The sequence below is a fragment of the Myiozetetes cayanensis genome, unplaced genomic scaffold (assembly GCF_022539395.1).
Source record: "Myiozetetes cayanensis isolate MyiCay16 unplaced genomic scaffold, myiCay2020 scf26, whole genome shotgun sequence".
In the NCBI taxonomy this organism is placed as follows: Eukaryota; Metazoa; Chordata; class Aves; order Passeriformes; family Tyrannidae; genus Myiozetetes; species Myiozetetes cayanensis.
Window position 1 is genome coordinate 7,574,572 of NW_026087477.1, and position 20,214 is coordinate 7,594,785.

At 61.6% G+C, this 20,214-nt stretch overlaps 1 protein-coding gene across 1 annotated transcript in view; it reads right to left on the reverse strand.

The window, feature by feature from the left end:
- The window catches only part of UNC13A (unc-13 homolog A), a 38,123-nt gene extending 18,182 nt beyond the window's left edge, over window positions 1-19,941 (reverse strand). The window contains exons 1-22 of the mRNA XM_050321495.1: window positions 19,890-19,941; window positions 15,224-15,253; window positions 14,775-14,874; window positions 14,444-14,561; window positions 14,146-14,269; window positions 13,897-13,970; window positions 13,759-13,813; window positions 13,206-13,241; window positions 12,471-12,681; window positions 9,833-10,468; window positions 8,098-8,188; window positions 7,086-7,135; window positions 5,953-6,031; window positions 4,653-4,658; window positions 4,299-4,370; window positions 3,797-4,016; window positions 3,040-3,267; window positions 2,641-2,782; window positions 2,101-2,270; window positions 1,214-1,329; window positions 947-1,110; window positions 64-214 (exon numbers count right to left, since the gene is read on the reverse strand). Of these exons, the coding sequence (XP_050177452.1) occupies window positions 64-214; window positions 947-1,110; window positions 1,214-1,329; window positions 2,101-2,270; window positions 2,641-2,782; window positions 3,040-3,267; window positions 3,797-4,016; window positions 4,299-4,370; window positions 4,653-4,658; window positions 5,953-6,031; window positions 7,086-7,135; window positions 8,098-8,188; window positions 9,833-10,468; window positions 12,471-12,681; window positions 13,206-13,241; window positions 13,759-13,813; window positions 13,897-13,970; window positions 14,146-14,269; window positions 14,444-14,561; window positions 14,775-14,874; window positions 15,224-15,253; window positions 19,890-19,911 (2,895 nt within the window). The 5' untranslated portion in view covers window positions 19,912-19,941. The remainder of the gene's footprint in view (window positions 1-63; window positions 215-946; window positions 1,111-1,213; window positions 1,330-2,100; window positions 2,271-2,640; window positions 2,783-3,039; window positions 3,268-3,796; window positions 4,017-4,298; window positions 4,371-4,652; window positions 4,659-5,952; window positions 6,032-7,085; window positions 7,136-8,097; window positions 8,189-9,832; window positions 10,469-12,470; window positions 12,682-13,205; window positions 13,242-13,758; window positions 13,814-13,896; window positions 13,971-14,145; window positions 14,270-14,443; window positions 14,562-14,774; window positions 14,875-15,223; window positions 15,254-19,889) is intronic.
- Between the last annotated feature and the right edge of the window lie 273 nt (window positions 19,942-20,214).

The window sequence follows — 20,214 nt, forward strand, 5'->3', positions numbered from 1 at the left end:
CCCCTCCCCCTCCCAAGGAAAAGAGAGAAGAAGGAAAGAGTGTTTACGCACCATTGGACTTACCCCGAAATTGGAGGCAGCAAAGCGGTCGGAGGCGTTGACGTTGGTAGAGGCCGTGGTGTGGGCATAGTAGGCGTTGATGTTGGCGAGCAGGGTGCTCATCACTGCTGGCACCCCCGGGCACATGTACTTGGAGGAGAGGCAGGCAAAATGTCTGTGGAGAGAGGGGGAAGGTGAGGGCATAGGGCCATGGGAGGGGATGAAGGGTTTGGGGTTTGAGAATCACAGAATCCTGGGATATCCTGAGCGGGAAGGGACCCACAGGGATCATCCAGTCCAACTCCTGGCCCTGCTCAGGACACCCCAACAATCCCCCCTGTCCCTCAGAGCGTTGTCCAAATGCTCTTGGATCTCTGGCAGCCTTGGGGCCGTGCCCACTGCCCTGGGGAGCCTGGGCAGTGCCCACCACCCTCTGGGGGAAGAACCTTTCCCTGAGATCCATCCCAGCCCCCCTGGCACAGCTCCAGCCCTTCCCTGGCTCCTGTCCCTGGTCCCAGAGCAGAGCTCAGCGCCTGCCCCTCCGCCTGCCCTCGGGAGGAGCTGCAGCCCCCGAGGAGTCTCCCCTCAGTCTCCTCTGCTCCAGCTGACCCAGCCAAGTGCCCTCAGCTGCTCCTCACACCCTTCCTCTCCACACCCTTCCCCAGCTCCCTGTCCCTCCTTTGGACACTCTCCAACAGCTTCAGATCTGACACTGTGCCCCCAGGACTTGAGGTGAGGCCGTGCCAGAGTGCATTGAGAAGGGGAGGGACGGGCACAGGTTTGGGGCAAGTCTGACCCGTGGCAGGGAGGCGGGTGCCAATGGCAGCAGGGGAGGATGATGGGGACAGTGATCCCCTGTCGAGGCTGGCACAGCCCCTCTGAGCCAGGTGAGGGGCAGGTGACTCACGTCATGGCCTGGTAGATGGACTCCACCCCGTAGCGCATGGCAAACTCATCCACAATCTCCTGCGCCGTCTCATCAAAGTACACCTTCCAGGCATCATCCCCCTTGGCATCGGGGATCTTCACCACCCCGTTGTTTTGCAAATCCGTCACAAAGTGGAACAGATTCTGGAGGTACAAACGAGTCCCGTCAGGTCCCCAGGGCCGATGGTGGCAGGGTGGCATCGCCGGGGCAGGGGCCGTGCCCCCCGTGCCTGCCTGGGCTGCTCACCTCGTGCAGGCAGGTGTACTGGACATGGTAGGGGGCCACCTTCTCCTCGCCTTTGATCTCCACGCTGATGTGCAGCCGGATGGCTCCCGACACCGCTGACTTATCTGTCCGCTTGTCTGTGGGGCACAGGGAGGGGCACGAGGTGTGAGGCTTCCCCAGAGCAACCCTGCTCACTCCTGGCCCCAAGGAGGGGCAGAATGCTCCAGGACAGAGGGACTCTGAGGGCCAGAGCTGGACGGACACCCAGCACCATGTGCAGCCAGGCCAGGGCACAGTGCCACCAAGGCACTGAAGAGAGGGGTTTGGCCACATCTCCAGACACCAGAGACGTGGCCTCTCTGTGCCTCAGTTTCCTCTCTGCAGAGGGCCAGTGCTCCAGACCTCCTGGGCTAAAGGTTCTGCAAATGACCCTGGGAAAACACTTGATCCCAATGACTTCAGATATGAATTTTTTTTAATATATATATATTATTTATAATATCATATTTATATATGTTTATATTTCTATAATTTTTATATTGAAATAGATAATTATATTTGTATAGCTATTGTATATATTTATTATATAATTTTGTCTATATTTTTTATAGTTATGTTTATATTGCTGCTACTGCTATAGCCCTTCAGGCCAGGGCTTGTAGCATGTCTGTGGAGCCCAGGGCAGGGGTCCCAGCCTGGCCGGGCTGTGTCATCCCCCCAGAGCCCAGGGCTGGGGTCCCAGCCTGGCTGGGCTGTGTCATCCCCCCAGAGCCCAGGGCTGGGGTCCCAGCCTGGCTGGGCTGTGTCATCCCCCCAGAGCCCAGGGCTGGGGTCCCAGCCTGGCCGGGCTGTGTCATCCCCCCAGAGCGCAGGGCTGGGGTCTCAGGCTGTGTCAGGGAGGTGTTTACCGAGGTTGTACCAGACGTCCATCTCCCCGCTCAGGGTCCGGACCTCGATGATGGTCTGGCCCAGGAAGTCGTCGGATTCCCTCTTGAAGCGCTGTTTGACGCGGGATTTGATGTCGTCGTCTTCGTCCCACACACGGACCTTGATGCGGTCAGAGGAGTTATGGCACTCGCTGGGGAGGTGAGAAGGAGCAAAGCCCTGGGATGAGCAGGGAAGCCTTTCCAGCTTCTCCCCATCCTCTGCTTCCCTAAACAAGAGCGACCAGCCCAACACAGGGCAGGAACGAGGGAAGAGAGCAGATCTGGGGGCACCAAACCCTCCCCAGTTGGCTCAGTATAGCCCCAGCACAGCTGGGATCAGCCCCTGGAGCCCAACCCTCCATGGCACAAAAACAGGACCCCAAGGGACCCCAGCACCCCCTCCACCCTCAGTGGGGGCAGGATGAGGCCCAGCTGGCTCGCCCACTCCAAAGGGACACGCTGACAGCCAGCACAGCCCAGCACAGCAATGCAGGGGGATGAGGGGACTGGGGGTGAACTTACAAATGGAAATTCTCCTCCCAGACTGGGTTGAGATTGCCGTAGATAGTTTTAGTCCTTTTTTTCGTCTTTCCAACCTGGACAGTGACATAGGGGTCACTGGAACCCGTCTTATCCTTTGCTTGCAGGCCCTGGGCACAAACCACTGCAGCACAGCACGGCACAGCACGGCACGGGATGCACACCCATCCACACGTGGCACAGGCACGGCACACACGGCAGAGGGAACAGAGAGAGAGAGAAATCAGTGCCACAGCCACACCAAGACCCCCAAAACAGGCACCTGTGCCCCCTCAGAGCCCCAGGGGCTGAAGCTGCTCGGCAGGATGAGGGGTTGGGCCATGCAGCATCCTTGTGCTGGGAACAGCCTTGTCCCCGTGGCCAAACAGGGCAGCTGCCTACCCGTGATGCTGATCTTGGCCGACCATTTGGAGGTGCCGTCCAGGACACTCTGCTTCACTGCCTTCATCTGCTGTGTGTGCGTGGTCTTGTTGACCCCAAACACCTCCTGGATCAGCTCAAATATCTCTGGCTTGTTGCGCTCCCGGATCTTCATGCGGTCCTTGAGCACCATGATGATGTTCTGGGTCCGGTCCTCTGCTCCATGCTTGGAGCTCTTCTCTGCTGCTCCTGGGGGAGGACAGCCACGGGTGAGAGGGCGTGGGAGGCAGGTGGTGTCCAGGAGAGAGCACAGAGCTCTCTCAGGTGGGCATGATGGGCTTGGGGACAGGACAGGAGGAAACGGCCTTGAGCTACACAAGGGGAGGTTTACGTTGGATATTGGGAAAAAATTTCTTCATGGAAAGGGTTGTCAAGCATTGGCACAGGCTGCCCAGGGCAGTGGCGAGTCACCATCCCTGGGAGTGTATAAAAAACATGTGAATGTGGCACTTGAGGACACAGTTCAGTAGTGACCACAGCAGTGCTGGATTGATGATTGGACTTAGTGATGTTAAAGGTCTTTTCCAACCTTGACAATTCCACCATTCTGCGATTCTGTGCATTAATTAATTCAAACCTGGAGGGCTCTACTCCCCTTCCCATCACAGGTCTGCCCTGCCCACCACTTCCCCCACACTCAAGGCAGGAGCCCAGCTCTCCCAGGCCACTCCATCCTCCCTCTCCAAGGGCAGAAGGGACAAGGCTTTTGTGTCCTTACTCTGCAGGCAGTCGGCATTGAGCAGGTCCTGGCACTTCTCGTGGCACTTGACGCCGCACTCGGCGCAGCGCATGCCCTGCCGGGCGATGCCCCACAGGAGCCCCTCGCACTCGTAGCAGTAGGTGGGGGTGGTGGCCGTCCACACCTCGAAGTTGTGGGGCGTCGTGCAGGAGATGGGGTACACTAAGGCTTGCAGGGTCTTCTTGTAAACATGGTTTTTCTGTTTTCAGCAGGGACAGGAGAGAGAAGGGAGGAGAAAAGCTCAGGCAGGGCAGAGGGTGGCACTTGAGGACGTGGGTTAGTGGTGGTGGGCTGATGGTTGCACTTGATGATCTTAAAGGTCTTTTCCAACCTCAATAATCCCATGACTCTACACCCAGCTGCTCAGGCGTTGCCAGAGGACGCTGGTGTGGCACACACCCTGCACCTTCACTGCTGGCCCAGCCCCCAGGGCTCAGCCCCCCACCACAACCACCTCCACCCCAGCCCACCCAGCACCTACCAGCTCCTCGTTGTTCAAGGTGCTCGAGGCCAGTGCGGACGTGATTCCCGCTTTCCTGGACTGGACCAGGGACTGTGGGAAAGAAACAGAGTTCCCAAATCCAGCAGAGTGTGGGGGGACCCTCCTGCACTCCTTTGGGGTCCCAGTGGCTGTAGAACACCCAGGACAGACCCCAACCCCAGACAGGGAGGGCTCCTGGCTGCATTCGGGGGCAGAGGGGACAGCCCAGTTCTGCTGTGCAGTGGGACTGGAACCAGTTCAGCAGCCTGTGGCGTTCCCAGCTCAGCCCCAGCAGGGCAGAGCCTCTCAAAATGTGCCAGAAACCCCTGGGGAGATGGGGTGGGGAGCACTTACCATGGCCTGTGGGCAGCCAGAGCCAGCAAGGGGGGAATAAAAGGCCATTAGTGCAAACACTTCCCAGGAGAGCCCCTTCCCCAACAGAACCACTTGGAATGGGGGCAGCACCCCCCTTCACCCAGCACTGGGCAGTCCCTGGTGGGGGGGACTGTGTCCTCGAGCCCAGCACTGGCTGCAGCCTGCAAACCCCAGCAGGGAAAGGAAGCAGCCCCCTCAAACCCCACACATTGCCCACCCTCACCCCCACCCACCTCCCAACCCCCAAAACCCCAAAACACCAACACAGCACAGTGCAGAAGCATCAGCGGCTGCCCAAGTGGGCTGGGGGTGGGGGGTACTGGGTGGGGGGCAGCAAGGGGGCAGGGGGTGGGGGGAGAGACAGGTTGGGGACAGGAGGGTGGCACCCTGGGAAGGGCACACAGTGTAAAGGCAAGGTGTAAAGTGAGGGAGAAGGAGGGGAAGGACACCTATTTCTGGGGATAAAGGGTGTCTGGTTTCCAAAATTACTGTCTCTTGTCACCAGGGAGAGGACAGCAGAGTGACCCTGTGCCTTAGAGCCCAGAGGCTGGAAGGGACCCCAGCATGGGGGACCCATACATGGGGCATCCCCAGCCCCGTACACTGGGCTGTGAAAGCACAGCAGGACAGTGGGGATGGGACCAGAGGGGATGGGCAGCTTGGAAAAGCCACTGCCACCCCTCCCCTGGTACAGGGGTCCATCTGTCCAGCACCAGCATGGTCCAAGTTGCAGGGACCTACAGCAGGGGGGACAGGGGAGGACCAGCCAAAAAATGGGAAACCAGAAGCAGCCCCGGGAAGCCTCGGGCTGATGCTTGGTGTAGGGACCGGAGCTCCGTTAAAGAGAAGCACCCTCGGGTAGGGAGAGCCCAGCTGTGCCATCCTCACAGCTCCCCCCAACTGCAAGGAGGGCCAGGAGCCCCCCAAACCAGCCTGGGACAGCCCCGCCCCCCTCTGGCAGGGCTGGGGGAGCTGAGGGCTGGCCGGCAGCACCCCAGGGCGCTCTCTCTTTAACCCCTCGGACCGCGCTCACCAGATCGCTGACTAGAGGGAGAGATTTGCGTCCAGGCTTAATGTCGGGCATGCTGTTAATGCAGCGCAGAAACCTTACAGCCGCCCCCCTGCCGCGGGGGAAGCCCAGCCAGGCCACAGGAAAGAAAACAAGAGAACACAAGCCATGTTAGAGGCAGCTGGGGAGCAGGGCACGGGCGCAGTCCGGTGGGGCGCAGCGGGAGCGAAGCCGGCAGCTGAGGGGGTGGTGCCTGAGGAGGAACCTCACCAAATCGCTAACTAGGGGGATGGGTTTTCGCTTGCGAATGTCCGGCATGCTGTCTATAATGATCAGCCCACCACCAGGCCTGCAAGAGAGAGGAGAGTCAGAGGGGAGGGGCACACTGAGGCAGGAAGGGGCACCCTGTTATTGCCCCATGGTCACTCAGGATTTCATAGAATCATAGGCTGGTTTGGGTCTGACCTCATTCCACCCCCTGCCACAGGCAGGGACACCTTCCACTAGCCCAGGTTGCTCCAAGGCAGGTCCAAGCTCGCCTTGAACACTTTCACGGATGGGGCAGGCACAGCTGCTCTGGTAAACTGTGCCAGGGCCTCACCACCCTCTCAGAGAAGAATTTCTTCCTACTGTCTAAGACTTGGCAGATGGAACTGCAGAACAATCCCTCTGTGGCTGGGACCTGTCCATGGGGCCCCCAGGCTCACCACCACCCCAACTGGGGCAGGGATCACTGGACTAAAAGCTGAGGGGGGAGGGGATTTGGGCAGGAAACTGTGATTTTCCCCACATGAAGTGCAACAGAGAAACTCAGGAAAAGCCAGCCCATTTGGCTTAGTCAGCTTTGGCTTTGCAGTGTGGGGCGGGAGAGCTGGGGGTTCCCTCTGGGACCCCGAAGGGGAGCACTGAGCACGTGAGCCTTGAGTTCTGCTGCAAGAGAACTGAGGCAGGAATTCAGCTTTGCATCCCTGTCTGTGAGAAATCCCTGGCGTGATCTGGGAATTCTCAGGGAAAACTGCCACGTTCTGCCTGGAGGCACGGCAGAGCTGTCTGCAAGGGCAAAACAGGCCATGGAGGTGAGAGGCTCAGGATTCCCCATGGCATCACTCCATGAGGGAAGCAGGAGTTGCCAGCCCAACTCAGTCCCATCCCAACTCACCTCTCGCTCTCCCCCTTGGCAGCAGCTCTTGGGGACACAGAGCAGTGTCATCTCTGCTGGCTCCTCCAAAAGCACCAGACATCAACCAGCTTTGAGCCCCAAAATCTGGCCCCCCTGCATGCCCACAGCTCGGCAACCCTTCCCCACGCAGGCCCACTGCTGAGCTTGTTAATCACATCCTAATGAGGAGGGGGCTGAGATCCCGGAGACGGGGCAGAACATTCCAGCTTCCCCTTGTACTCACCCGCCTTTGAACCACAGCGATTTGGATTCTCCATCACCTTCCCCGCGGGCCTGGAAAACACAGGACAGTGTCAGGGGCACAGTGGGATCCACGAGAGTGGGGGGCAGCCTCCCCAGGGCAGTGAGCACCCCACTGTGCCCCCAGCACTGGGGAAGCATGGGAGGATGAGCAGGGTGGGTAGAGAAAAGCGTTCCAAAACCAACGGGGCTCTTCCCAGCAAAGAGGAGGCTGAGCTGGGCGAGCAGTGGGGGGGCTTCAGCAGAGGGGCTCAGGCTGGCAAAGCAGGGTGGGTGGCTACATCGTGCTAAAATTTGGGAGTTGGGGTAGTGGAAAATCATCATAATGGCTCAGCTGGTCCTGGGGCACCCACAGTAGTCGGAGAGAAGAGCAGGGAAAAGCCAGAGCACATGGAAGTGGGGGTGTGTGCAGGGACAGTCCAGCAGTGCCACCTCCCCTGCCAGGAGGGGATTATTTCAGGGGAAGAGAGAGACCATTGCCCTTGTGGGGCAATCCCTGCACACACACACACACACACACACACAGGGAAGGCACACAGGTTGCTGGGAGGTTCCAGGGGGACATGCTTACCTGCAGGCAGGCTACACCCCTTCCCTGCAGGGAGGGGAGACGCGGGTGCAAGGGCCATGGTGGTGGAGAACTGAAAAGAGAAGCGGTGGGGAGGGGGATCGAGACCCCAGGGAGCGAATCCAGAGCCAAAACAAAAAGAAAAGATGGAGGATGGAGTCTAAAAACAAAACAAAATATTGTCAACTCAACAGAGGGGAGAGAGTGGGGGGCTCGCACCAGCACACGCATGCAGCACACACGGGGGGTCCTCAGCACTCCAGGCCCCTCCGGGGGTCCCACCTGGCAGGAATGGGGTTGTGGGGCCACCACTGCTGGGGGCCCCCAGGTCAGGATGGGTCCCTGGGGAGTGGATGTCCCTGGAAGCTGCCAGGGCGTGGGAAGGGGCCGTGCCCCCAGCCCAGGGCAGTGGCCAGGGGGTCCTCACCTCCTGCAGCTGCATGCAGACCTTGTTGAAGGCTCTCAGCCAGTTGGCTTTGGCTCGTGCTTTGGGGTCCACCTCCTCTTCTGCCTGCTCCCTGCAAGGACACACACACCTTGTCACCTCCCAGCATGGCACCAGGGAGGGGAAACCAGCCCCCACACCCTGGGCAGGACTGAGGCTGCAATTCAGGGATCCTGATGGGCCCAGAGCCAGCACGGCCATGGCAAAACCCCCTCTTGCTACCAGGAAGGACCTCAAAATGCAGCAGGTCCTGCTGCAAAGGGTGACACTGTCAGGGCAGAGCACTGGGGAGAAGGCAGGAGCTACCCCTCCCTTGGGAGACCCTGCCCTGGGCACCCAAGTGACATGTGGGGACAGTCGGTGACACAAGTATGTGAATTAAACATCCTTTGCCCCTCACATCCATCAGGATGTTCTCTGGCCCCTTCCCACCACAACATCCCAGAGTAAAGAACCCCCAACATCCCCATGGCTCCAAGCCCAGGGAAAGCTGTCCACCTGGACATGCTGGGTGTTGTGGGGTTTTTTCTCCTCTCCTGCAAAATCAAGACATAGAGGAAACGAAAAGGAATTCTCCAAACACACCAACCTCCTTGAGACCCTGCTGTGACACGACACTGGAGAGAGAGACCCAGAACTAGGCTGGGAGTTCAGGAGATGAACCTGCCCAAAGCAGCCCCGGGGTCTCTGCCTATGCTAATTGGGGTCCCCAGTGCTAATCTGGGGTTGTCAGCACTAATTTGTGGTCCCCAGCACTAACCAATGGCCCCCAGTGCTAATCTGATGTCCTCAGTGATAATCTGGGGTCATCAATGTTAACCTGTGGTCCTCAGCACTAATATGGGGTCCCCAGAACAACTCATGGACCCCAGTGCTGAACTGGTGTCCCCAGCACTAATCCATGGTCCCCAATTCCCAACATGGGACCCCCCCTGAGCCCCCTGCCCAGTGGGCACTACAGGCAGCCATGACCTGAGGCCACCTGTGCCCAGGCTGCTGCCAGCCCTTGGGCCCAAATATCCTTTTTTTTTAAAAAAAAAACAGCTCCCTGCACATTCTTTTAAATTAGAGACTCCCCAGCTCTGGTCTATAATTTTAAACTAAGTAAAAGACAAAAAGCCCATCACAGTTCCCTTCTTCAGGGAGGGGTGACGTTCACTGAAAATGGAAATGGACATTTGAGTAATCTGTCCCCGAGATATGAATTATACACATGCTGCACCAGGAACCTGGCCACCAACTAATTCACAGCACAGAAGGCCATGGAGTGGCCTAGGGAGAGGATTGGCTCCTGTGGATGGAAATTTCCTCATCTGACCAAGCTCCAGGGTAGCCCCTCCATCCAGGGAGCCAAGAACTTGAGCCAGAGGAGAGGAACTGCAGCCTCAAGGCTCCACTTTCCCCAGCCCCAGGTTTGTCTCAGGTTATAAACCTGCAGACCCATAACCCTGGCAGGTTCTTTAACACCTTGAGCCCTGCTCAGCATGGGAGGTGGCTGGGCCAGGGCAGTGTGCCCAAGGGGCCTGGCCCTTGCCTGGGGCCCACAAGGTGGGTTTCCCTCATCTCAGTGCCTCAGGCGCTTGGAAAAGCTCCAGAGACCGCACAAGGTGTCTCATCCTGCCCCCTGGCACCAGCCCCAGCCCTGAACTACCTCCAGAGCATCCTCAGTGCCACCAGGCACAGTGCCATCCCAGGGCAGATCAGTCCCTCCTCCTACCTCTCAGCCGGTTTGGGGGGCTCAGACTCTGGGGCTGCCTCTTGCACGGGAGCTTCCTCCACTCCCCTCTGGGCCTCGAGGGCCTCAGGAGTCTCCTGGGAGGCAGAGGTGTCCTTCTCCTCCTTCCTCTCCTCTTTTCTCTCCTCCTTTCTCTCCTCCTTTCTCTCTTGCTGCTGTGGCTTCAGCTGTGGGACCAGCTGAGGTTGCTGCTGTTGCTGTTGCTGCTGCTGCTGCTGCTGTTGTGGGACCTGTTGTTGTTGCTGTTGCTGCTGCTGTGCGGGGGGTTTCTGTGGTGGGGGGTACGTTTCGTCCTCGGGTGGTTCATAAGTGTCCTCCTCCCGCAGCTCCTCCTCCTCCTCCAGCTCCTCCTCCTTGGGGTAGCCTTCCTCAGTCTCACTGTAGTCCTCAATGAACTCTTCCTCCTCCTCCTCCAGGTAGAGATCATCGTCGTCCTCCTCCTCCCAGCGCGGTGAGTCCTTGCGGTAGCTGACGGAGCTGTGGCAGGAGTGGTAGGAGTCGCCGTCCCTCTCGTCCAGCTCCGAGTCCCGCAGGCTCTCGTTCTCGAAGTCCTCGCTCAGCTGGGAGCTGCCCTGGCTCAGCTCGGCCGACGAGGCGTAGCGACTGCTCCCTGTGGGGCTGAGGGGCGAGGGGACACAAGGACAGGGCTCCTGTGAGTCCGTGTCACCCGACAGAGCCCCAGGGTGCCCGCCCCAGGGGCGGGAGGATGTGCAGCTCCCACCGGGAGCACCGGGCTCCTCAACCTGGGAGTCAAAAGGCACGGACCCAGGAGACTCCATGGGCTGGGACGAGCCCCCAGGGTGGGGGGTCTGACCTTCCTGCCTGTGCTGGGGCTGAATGTGGGGATGGGGGGACAGTGTCTGCCCCCTCAGCTCACCCCAGCCAGGGGGTGGGCAGAGCACAGCACCCCCAGCCAGATGGTGCCTCCTGCTACTGCCAGAAACCCTTGTCCTGCCCTTGCCCCACAGAGCTGTCACCCAACCTCTACCTGACTCTACTCACCCCAGCACTCCCTGTAGCCCTCCCAGGCACCCTCACCCCAAGACACCCCCTCAGCCCCCTCACTCCCCTCAACATCATCCCTACCCGGGGGTCCTCTCTCCGCTCCTCCTGCCCAGCCAGATCGCTTCCCCCCCACCCCATCTGCCCCTCCCCCGGGCCCTTCCAGCCCCCTCCTCTCACAGTTGCCTGCACTGCGGGGGCTGCAGGGGTCCCTGTGCCCCTGTGCCCCAGGGCTCCGTGGGGACAGGCTGACAGAAGCAGACATGCAGACAGGACAGGGACATGCCGAGGAAGAGGCCGACACCACGTCTCCAGCCAGGGCGAGTGGGGTGGGCAAGGGGGGTGGGGACGAGGGGATGGGATGGGCAGAGCCTGGAGCGGCTGAGCCAGGCAATGGGAAGCCGGGAGACACCGCAGGGAAGAGGGTGCTGGGGGATGCCCAGGCTGGTCCCAGCTGGGAGAGGTACTGGCATCACCCAGGTACCTTGGGAAGGGGCACCTTGGGCACAGGGGTGCAGGAGACATGGCTCATGCGTGGAAACCCCACACCTCCCCATCCTGACCCTGGCCAGAGCTGGCAGAGGGGCCCTTGGCACATCACAAGGATCCCAGATCACTGCATGAGGCTTTGGCTCAGCCAGGCACTCCCTAGGAGGTGACCAGGAACAGGGGGTGGCATTTGAGTCCCCGAGGCCCCACTCCCACACCCGCTGGCACGAGGAGGAACAGGCTGCCAGATGGTCGCAGTGCCAAGGAGTGGTACCAGGATGCTGGGACACCGCCCCATGAACTGGGGAGCAGCAGCAAGAAGAGACGTCAGAGGGAACACCTGGAGCACCCCAAGGCTGCCCCCCTGCGAGGCTGATCCGGGGCGGGGAGCGGGGACCCTGCGGTGGCACGAGGCCGCCCTTGCCAGGACTGGTGTTGGCCTCACCATGGCTGCAAGGACCGACCACAGCACTCTGCGACGGCACACGGCACACGGCACAGGCAGAGACCCACCTATCCGATAGGTCTAGGGACCGCCTGCTCTCAAGGGAAGGCTGGCGGCTGGTCCGCCTGCTCGACTCAGAACCGGACTCAGCGTCGCTGCGTCCGTTTGCGGCAGAGTCTACGCTACCATAGCGTCTGCCGGGGAGGAGAGGAACATGGTCAGCGAGGCCCCGGTGCCACACCACCGCCACCCGCCACGGCCCGGCATGCCCTGCCACCGGGGGACACCGGCAGGGAGGCTCTGCCCACCTGGGGGGCGCTGGCACCTTGGGCTGGGCTGTGCTGCGGCCGCAGGGATGGAGCGCCGGGCAGATGTCTCTGCCACATCTGCGTACCCAGCCAGCCCACACCCCACTGCCCAGCTCCCAGCGTGGGTGGGGGTCCCCAAACCCAGCGAGGACAGAGGAGAGTGGTGACCCAAAAGAGCTTGAAAACTTCCCAGGGAGAAGGAAAGGCTTGGATGGGGCCAGCACCATCCACCTTCTCCTCACCTCAGCCTCCTTCCCGCTGTCACCCACCGCCCCGGGAGCGCCATCCCTGGCGTCACCTCAGGGACCTGCTGGCCTCTGTCACCTGGAGGGGAGGTTGAGAGAGGGAGTCCTGGGGGAGCTGCACCCCACACTACCTGATGGGAGCCTGGTCCGAGTAGTCCATCTCGTAGCTCTGCATGGAGTCGGTGTAGGAGTCGCGGGAGCTCTGCTGCTGGTGCCTCATGGGGTACTGGTGCACGGAGGCGTTGGGCTGGGACGTGGTGTAGTAAGGGGGGGGGATGCTGTTGCTGGTCTCACTGCGGTAATCGCTGTCCCGGTCATCCACGGTGCTGTCGGGGTCATCATCTGCCAGGGGACACGGTAAGTGGGACAGGGGATGGTCCAAACCTGCCCCACACCCTGCACAGACCCATCAGTGCCCCCAGTGTGTCCACACTGCGGTGGGAGCGTGCTGGGGAGATGGAGCCCAGGCAGGGTGAGAGGGGCTGCACATTTTCTCAGTGCAGGAAGGGTTTGAGGGGGAAGGGCAGGCAGAGGGGGAATTTGGGACATACAGAAAAGGGAAAGAGGACAGGGTAGACCCTCCCTCTGCCCCACTGATGTCCCACCACAGAGGCAAAGCCTGGGCTGCTCATTGTTACCAGGGCACCCTGAGGGCACAGAGCCCCACAGTGCTGTGACCCCACCATCCCGTGGGGACAGCCCTGCCCAGGACAGGGCACTTGGGGACACTGTCCTCACCCAGCAGGGTCATGGCATGAGACCACAGGTTGAACCCAAGCCCCAGGTCCCCTGAGCCCTGGGCCAGGCAAAGGGGGATGTGCTATGGACCCCCAGGCTGAGAGGAGAGGAGGGGGCAGGATACTTACTCTGCTGTTCTCCCCAGCCAAAATAATTCCAGTTGCCTACAAAGAAAGGGGCAGAGACAATGAGGACAGAGGTAGCTGGTTGGGAGGAACCAGCATCTCCCAGATGGCACAGTGGCACTGGGCTGGGTGGGGGACAGCGCCCTGAGATGGGGCACAGCCCGGATGGGGCACGTTGGCACTGAGCCATGCTGGGGACAGAGAGTGGGCAATGCAGCACCTTGATGGGACAGGGAAGGGGCCTAGGGCTCCCTCACCAGCCTTGCTACCCAGGGGACCTTCCTCAGCAGCCCTATTGCCCCTCACGCCCTGCTCCTCTCAGACCGCAGGAAGGCTCACCCACTGTGGAGCAGGGAGATGGCAAAGAAACACCAGCAAACGCGGGAGGGAGGACAGGAATGGGGACAGGGTGTGGGGTAAAGTTGAGCCCCACTTGGTTGGGGTCCAATGCTCCAAAGCAGACACAGAGCCCACCCCGAGAATCCCCAGCACAGGGAGTGGGGGGATGAGGGGGCGTGGGGGTCCCACAGCAGGGCAGGGACAAGGCAGCACTTACAGCACTGGGAGCCGTGCACGGGCAGAGGCTTTTCCTGCTCCTCCTGGAAGGCATACTGGGAAGAGAAGGGCTGGTGAGGGCTCCTGCTGGCAGCACTGCTGCCCCCACCCCCCTCACCCCGGGCCTGGCTGCACCTACATCATCTTGGTCCCGCATTGCGTTGAGCTGCTCCAGCTTCTTGGCCCAGTACCTGGCCTCCTCCTCGGGGATATCTGCACGGGCAAAGAGCCAACTTGGTGCACAGAACCCCCTCCCAAAACAGCCCTCAAGCTTTTGAGGCCACAGGGTCAGAGCCTCAGCCCCAGCTCCAAGGCTCCTGAGCATCCCCGGGGCTGGGGGCCAGGAAGGATGCACCCCTGTCCTGGGAGGGCTGGGGATGGTACCCACCCAGAGGCAGCTCAAAGCGGGTGTCAAGGAGGATACGGTGGAAAGTCGGGTCCTTGGTGCCCGAGATCTCGTTGTCGGTCATGATGACCTGGGAGTCGAGCGTGAGCCATTCCCCAGGGCCCTCCTGTGGGGTGGAAATGGGGTGAGGAGGCTTCCCACGGGCCTTTCCTGGTTCCACAGCCAGCACACGGGGTCTGGCCCCAAGCAGGATGGGGAAGGCACTCCCTGCCCTGGAGGACAGCTGGGAGTGGGTCATGTCCCTTGGGGTCCCTGGGGTTGGACACGCCCAGCTCCCTACCTCGTTGGACTGCCGGATGGTCCGCAGGGGGATCCACACCGTCCCCACCATAGTGTCCCAGATGAGCCCCTTGTTCCACACCTCCACTGTCAGGCCCAGGTCAAGCCTGTTGATCTCACTGAGGGCAGGAAAGGTATCAGGTTACCCCCCCCCTTCAGGTCACCCCCCTCAGCAAGCCCCTGGGATCACCCCAGCCTCGACCTGCCCCCTCAGCCCCAGGACTCAGGTGAGCCCCCAGGGCTGGGGTCAGTGGGGCTGGCAGCAGGGGACCACCCCCTGTCTGCAGGGGCACCAGTGATGGGGGACCCTGGGGGACCCCCTGGACACTCACAACATGAAGTCCTGCTCCCAGGAGGGCAGGTTGCCCCGCACCGCGATGGTCGTGCTCTTGACATTTTGCACCTTCAGGGTCACGTAGGTGTTAAACTTCTCTGTGGGAGCAAGAAGAGGGTGAAGTGACCCCCAGTGTGCCCCCATCCCCTGCCACCACCCCCTGCCACCCTCCCGTGGGGACCCCCACACTTGGCACAGCAGCCCCAGGATGGATCCCACCTCTGCTGGGGTGATGAATGTGAGTCCCCCCCACTCCTGTCCAGGGCACCCCCATCTCTGTGTGTGCTCCTCCCCCACCCCAAACCTGCCAAATGATGCCTCAGAGCTGAGGACGAGCCTGGGTTCCCCTCTCCCCCCAGCCCTTCCTCTGACCCTGCCACATCCAACCAGCCCAAGAGCCCCCTCCCTCCCCCCTCAGGTGGACAGGCAGGTGAGGGGGTCACTTACCTTGGGGCCCGTCATACTTGGCCTTTTTAACTGTGGGGACAGAGGGAGGGAAAAGAATCAGGTTGAGAGCCTCAGGTGGGGGGCTGGGGACCCCCACCAGGGTGTCAAGGGGATGGGAGGACCCCAGCCCTGGCTGCCCCCCCCACTCTCCCCTTCAGCTGCCAGGTGGGGAAAGTGTTGGGATCCACAATGCCAGGTGAGGGTGGGATGTCAGTCATGAGCTGGAGGTGTGCACTAGAGGGGAGCAAAGACCCTCCCCCTCCAAAAAAACCTGCCACTCCGGGACAACTTGCAACCCCAAATGACCTGCCTTCATCTGTTGAGGGGGTGTTACTTTCCTGATCTCCCTTCTGAATTGGGATCTATTTGGGGAAACAGATGATGTCACCACTCATATCCCGAGGGAAAAGGTGGGGCCCTGTCTCCCTGTCGGAGGCACCAGCCCAGCAGCACCAGGGTTAAGTCTCTGCCAAATAACCGACCCTGATTTCCCACGGGAAAACCCAGGGGGCTTCCTTCCCTTAAGAGCAGAACGGTAACAGGCTGTAACCCTCCCCACCCCAAAACAGCACCAGGGACAGTGGAGATACCCCTTCAATTCCCATACAGTCCCGAAACACCCCCACTGCACCCCGGCCCTGTCCCAGAGGGGCCTGAGGGGCTGTTTCCCATCCTGCCCATCTCGGGGGGGTGCATGGGGGCGGGGGGGAACCAGATCCTGCTCAGCACCATGGGAAAACCCCCTCTCCGATTCTGGCTGATCCCCCCCGACTTTACCCAGCGCGGGGCGGGGGTCAGTCCCCACGTTTTGGTTGCAGTGGGGAGGCAAACAGAGCTGGGCACAGCCAGGCACCAACGCTGCCACTGCCAGGGGCGCGGCGGGGGCGAGGGGTGTCCTCGGGGCTCCCGGGAGGGGACCAGGCGGCGGGGGAACGAGGGGGGGGAATGACACAGCACACGGAGAACGGTTAAGTGACGCGGGTGCCAGCGGGTGCGGGACCAACGTGACCGAGCAGGGATGAAAATAGCCCTGGCGACATCAAAGGTAATTTGATTTCGGAGACGTGCCACTCGCCAGCCGCTTATCACCCGCCACCAGCGCCGGAGGGGACGCGAGGCTGCCGCCGGCGACATGTGCCTGGCAGGGCTGGGAGGAGCCCACGTGGCACCGGCAGCCTCGGGAAAACTGAGGCAGCGGGGAATAATCCCCTCGGAAAATAACTGGAGACCCTCCGGCTCGGCTGCCTGCCCTGCGACACCCAGAGGGTGACACGCTGGGTGGCTCTGTGCCCGCAGGAAGGTCACCGGCCGCGTCACTGGCAGCCATGTTCCCAGGGAATCACACAGGGAGCTGCAGCTTCGCTCGGGGATGCGGGGGCTCACGCTCAGGGGAGGCACCAGGCGCCGGGATCCCAAAGATCCCCGAGTGTCATCGTGGTGGGAGCCTGGGGGCTGACTGGGGACGGCTGCCATCACTGTGTGTAATAATCATACATATTATATAGATAATGCATTTTTATATTTTTATATATATATATATTATTCTATTCTAATACAGTAGCTGCCTGTGGCTGACAGGGATCCCTGACAGGGGGGCTCCCCCTTGTCCTGGGCGCAGGGGCACCCACTGCTCTCCGCCAGCTGCTGCCTCTGAAACGGAATGAGAGAGCAGAGGAAGGAAAAGCTCCAAAAATACCCGAGCTGACAGGAACAAACAATTATCCAGGGAACACGTGGCTCTCCTGGCTGTCATCTCCTGCCAGGGAGAAGTCCTGCTGCCACCATCTGCAGGCAGTGCTGCCCTCCCGCACATCAAAGGGTCCCCAAAGCTGAGTCAGGGGTGGTGAGTCCTGGGGTGACACCCTGGGGCTAAATTAGGCCCCCAGGAAGGGAGATGGGGACAGAAGGACACCCGTATGAGCTGGGGAACCCCCAACAAGCTGGAAGAGCCAAGGTGCTTCCCAGGCTGGGGTGATCAGGCTCCTCTCGGGGGGATCTTGGCCAGTTGTAGAAACTGAGGCAGGAGGCAAACAGGCCTGTCTGTCTGTCCACCCCTCTGCCATACACACATCCCTCTATCCATCCATCCATCCCTCTGTCCATCCCTTTGTCCATCCTTCTGCCCATCCCCCCGCCTCCATCTCTCTGTCCATTTACCTGTCTCTCCACCCACCCATCCTTCTGTCCCTCCATCCATCCACCTGTCTGTCCAATCCCCTGTGTGTCCACCCCTCTGTCCATCCATTCCTCTGTCCATTTACCTGTCTCTCCATCCATTCACCTGTCTGCCCATCCACCCGTCTATCTGTCCATCCATCCTTTGACCATCCATTCACACACTAATCCCTCCATCCACCCCATCCCTCCACCACTCTGTCCATCCACTCTGTCCCTCCCTCCATCCCTCTGTCTGTCCTTCATCCATCCCTCTGTCCATCCTTCCATCCATCCCTCCGTTCACCCTCTCCCTCCATCCCTGCACCCCTGTGTCTGTCCATCCACCCACCCACCCCTCTGTCTCCGTGCTCTGTCTCCCGTCCCCTCCATCCATCTGTCCCTCCGTCTCTCCATCTGTCTCTCCGGATGCCCGTCCGCCCGCTGTCCATCTGTCCGTCTGCCTCACACCACTCCAGACACCCCCTCCTGTCCCCGCTCACCCCACCCCTCCCAGGTGGGGTCACCCAGGTCTCCCTGTCACCCAGGGACACCCCCCGGCACAAAGCCCCCAGGGGCTGCACGTGGCCCCAGCCCCCCGGGAGGGGCAGGGAAAGGCTGGAGGAGGCTCTGGGATGGCACCTCCACCTCCAGAACCCCAAAAATAGGGCGGGTGACAAAACCAGCTGCCCCCAGAGAGTGGTGACAGGGCAGTGGGGGAAGCCCAAACCCACTGGGAGCTGGTTGTCACCAGCCACCCACAGCATCACTGAGGGTGTCACCACATGTGACGTCTAAATGTGAGCAAAGAGGTGCCCCGCTCCTGCCAGAGGGGGAGACCCCAAATCTGGGGCTGGCAGGGGGGCACACAGGGGCACCCTGGCTCTGGCAACTCCCTGTGTGCTGCTGTGGCACTGCCACACGACAGAGGGCTGTGACAGCACCTAAAAGACACGTCAGGGGGGTGGGAGAGGGCACAGCCCCTCACCCTACCGAGCTCAGGCAGCAATGAGGGAGCCCCCATTTTCCTCCGGATCTCACCGGAAAATCCTAGAGGGAATCCTAGAAATCCTGTGCCCCACCTTGTTCCCAGTTGCCACTCTGCCACCTCCATCCCATGACCCCAGCGCTCACAAGTGCCACCCCTTCCCCATCAGGGTGTCACAGGGTTTGGGGAGGGGGTAAAGGGACCCCCTTTGACTTTTGTCCCCTCACCCAGACTGAGCTCTCCATCCAGGCTAACCTGGCTGAGGCCAGGCTTGCAGGACTCATCTGTGCACCGAGCTGGGCAGGACTCAGTGCACTGGGTGTGGGGTTCCCCTACCTTGTGCTCCCCCCGTTCCTCCCAGTATGGGGTGACCAGCACCCCTAACCAGGCCCACAGCAGCATCAGACCCCCAGGCTCCTGCCCTGACCCCCCACCAGCATCACTGATGGCAACTGCAGGATGGGGGGGCTGGGGCTTGGGGTGTAGTGGGAGGGGGATATTTAGGGGTTCACAGATTGGGGGATACGGGGTGTATGGAGTTTGGGGGTTGGAATGTAGAGATGCTTGGGGATAGATGATGTTTGGGATTGGGGAGGGTTTGGGTTGCAGGGTGGAAATCAGGAGGGTTGGGGAGGGCTGTGGGGTGTTGGGGGGCTCACATGGGGCGTGTTTCGGGTGAGGGGGTGTTTGGGCATGCAGGGAGCTGTGTCTGCAGGGTGGGGGTGTCTGGAGACAGGCGTGAGGGGCTGGGGAGGGGGGGATTTGGGGAGAGAGAGGAGGGTGAGGCTGGATGGGTGGGGGTGTTTGGGCAGTGGACACATGGGGGTCTGCGGCTGAGAAGGGGTGAGAGAATGTGCAGGGCAGGTAGAGAGGGACGAAAAGGGGCTCCTTGGGGGCAGGAATGACGAGAGGGGTAGAAGGGAGAGGCTGGGGTGGGAGGCGCGGGGGGAGCCCTCTCCCGGTGGTCTCCCCGGTGGGCGAGGGCTACGGGGAGCCCTTGGGGGTTATGGGTGGAGCCCCTCCCCAAGGCGAGCTGGGAGGCAGGAGGGATCCAGGGGGATTACGGGCGGAGCCCCAACCCCGGTGGTCTCCCCGGCTGGGGGTTCCGGGGTGAGCTCGGGGGAGGGGGTTATGAGGGAGACCCTCCCCAGGGAGGATCGGGAGGCAGGAGGGGAGCCAGGGGCGTTACTGGGGAGCCTCGTCCCCGGTGGTCTCTGTGGAGGGAGGCAGCCGGGTGGGGGTCTCGAGGGGGAGCCCCGAGCGGGGCAGGGCGCGCCACACCCCCGCGCCTCCGCCGCTTCATTCATAAAATCCACGCGCCGGCTCCTCGCCAGCGGGGCCATTCCCGCGACCCCCATCCCTCCATCCCCTCGGCCTCTCCCCTTCACCTTCCCCACCCCAACACCCCTCAGCCCCGCGCTCCCCGCGCAGAGGGGCAGCGGGGCGCGCCCCCCTCCCGCGCCATCCCCGCGCCCTGTCCCCCGCCCTGTCCCCCGCCGTGTCCCCTGCCGTGTCCCCCGGTACCTCCGACGCAGAGCAGCGACATGTCGGCGGTGGCGGCGGGGGCGCGGAGGCGCGGGGGCGCGGCCGCCGCCCGGCTCTAGCGCGCCGCCATCTTCCCTCCCTCAGCACCGCGGACAGCGCCTGACGTCACCGCCGCCCCCGCCCGCGGCCCCGCCCACCAGGACCCCAGGACCCAGGACCCCGGGACCCCAGGCCAGGCGGGCAGGGGGTCGGTCCGGGGGACGGAGGGGCTGTCACAGCCCCCGCCGAGGGACCCGCACAAATGGGGGGCAGGGGTGTCTGGCCGGGGTGGGGGCGCTGTCCTGCCCACCCTGCACCGGGGGGC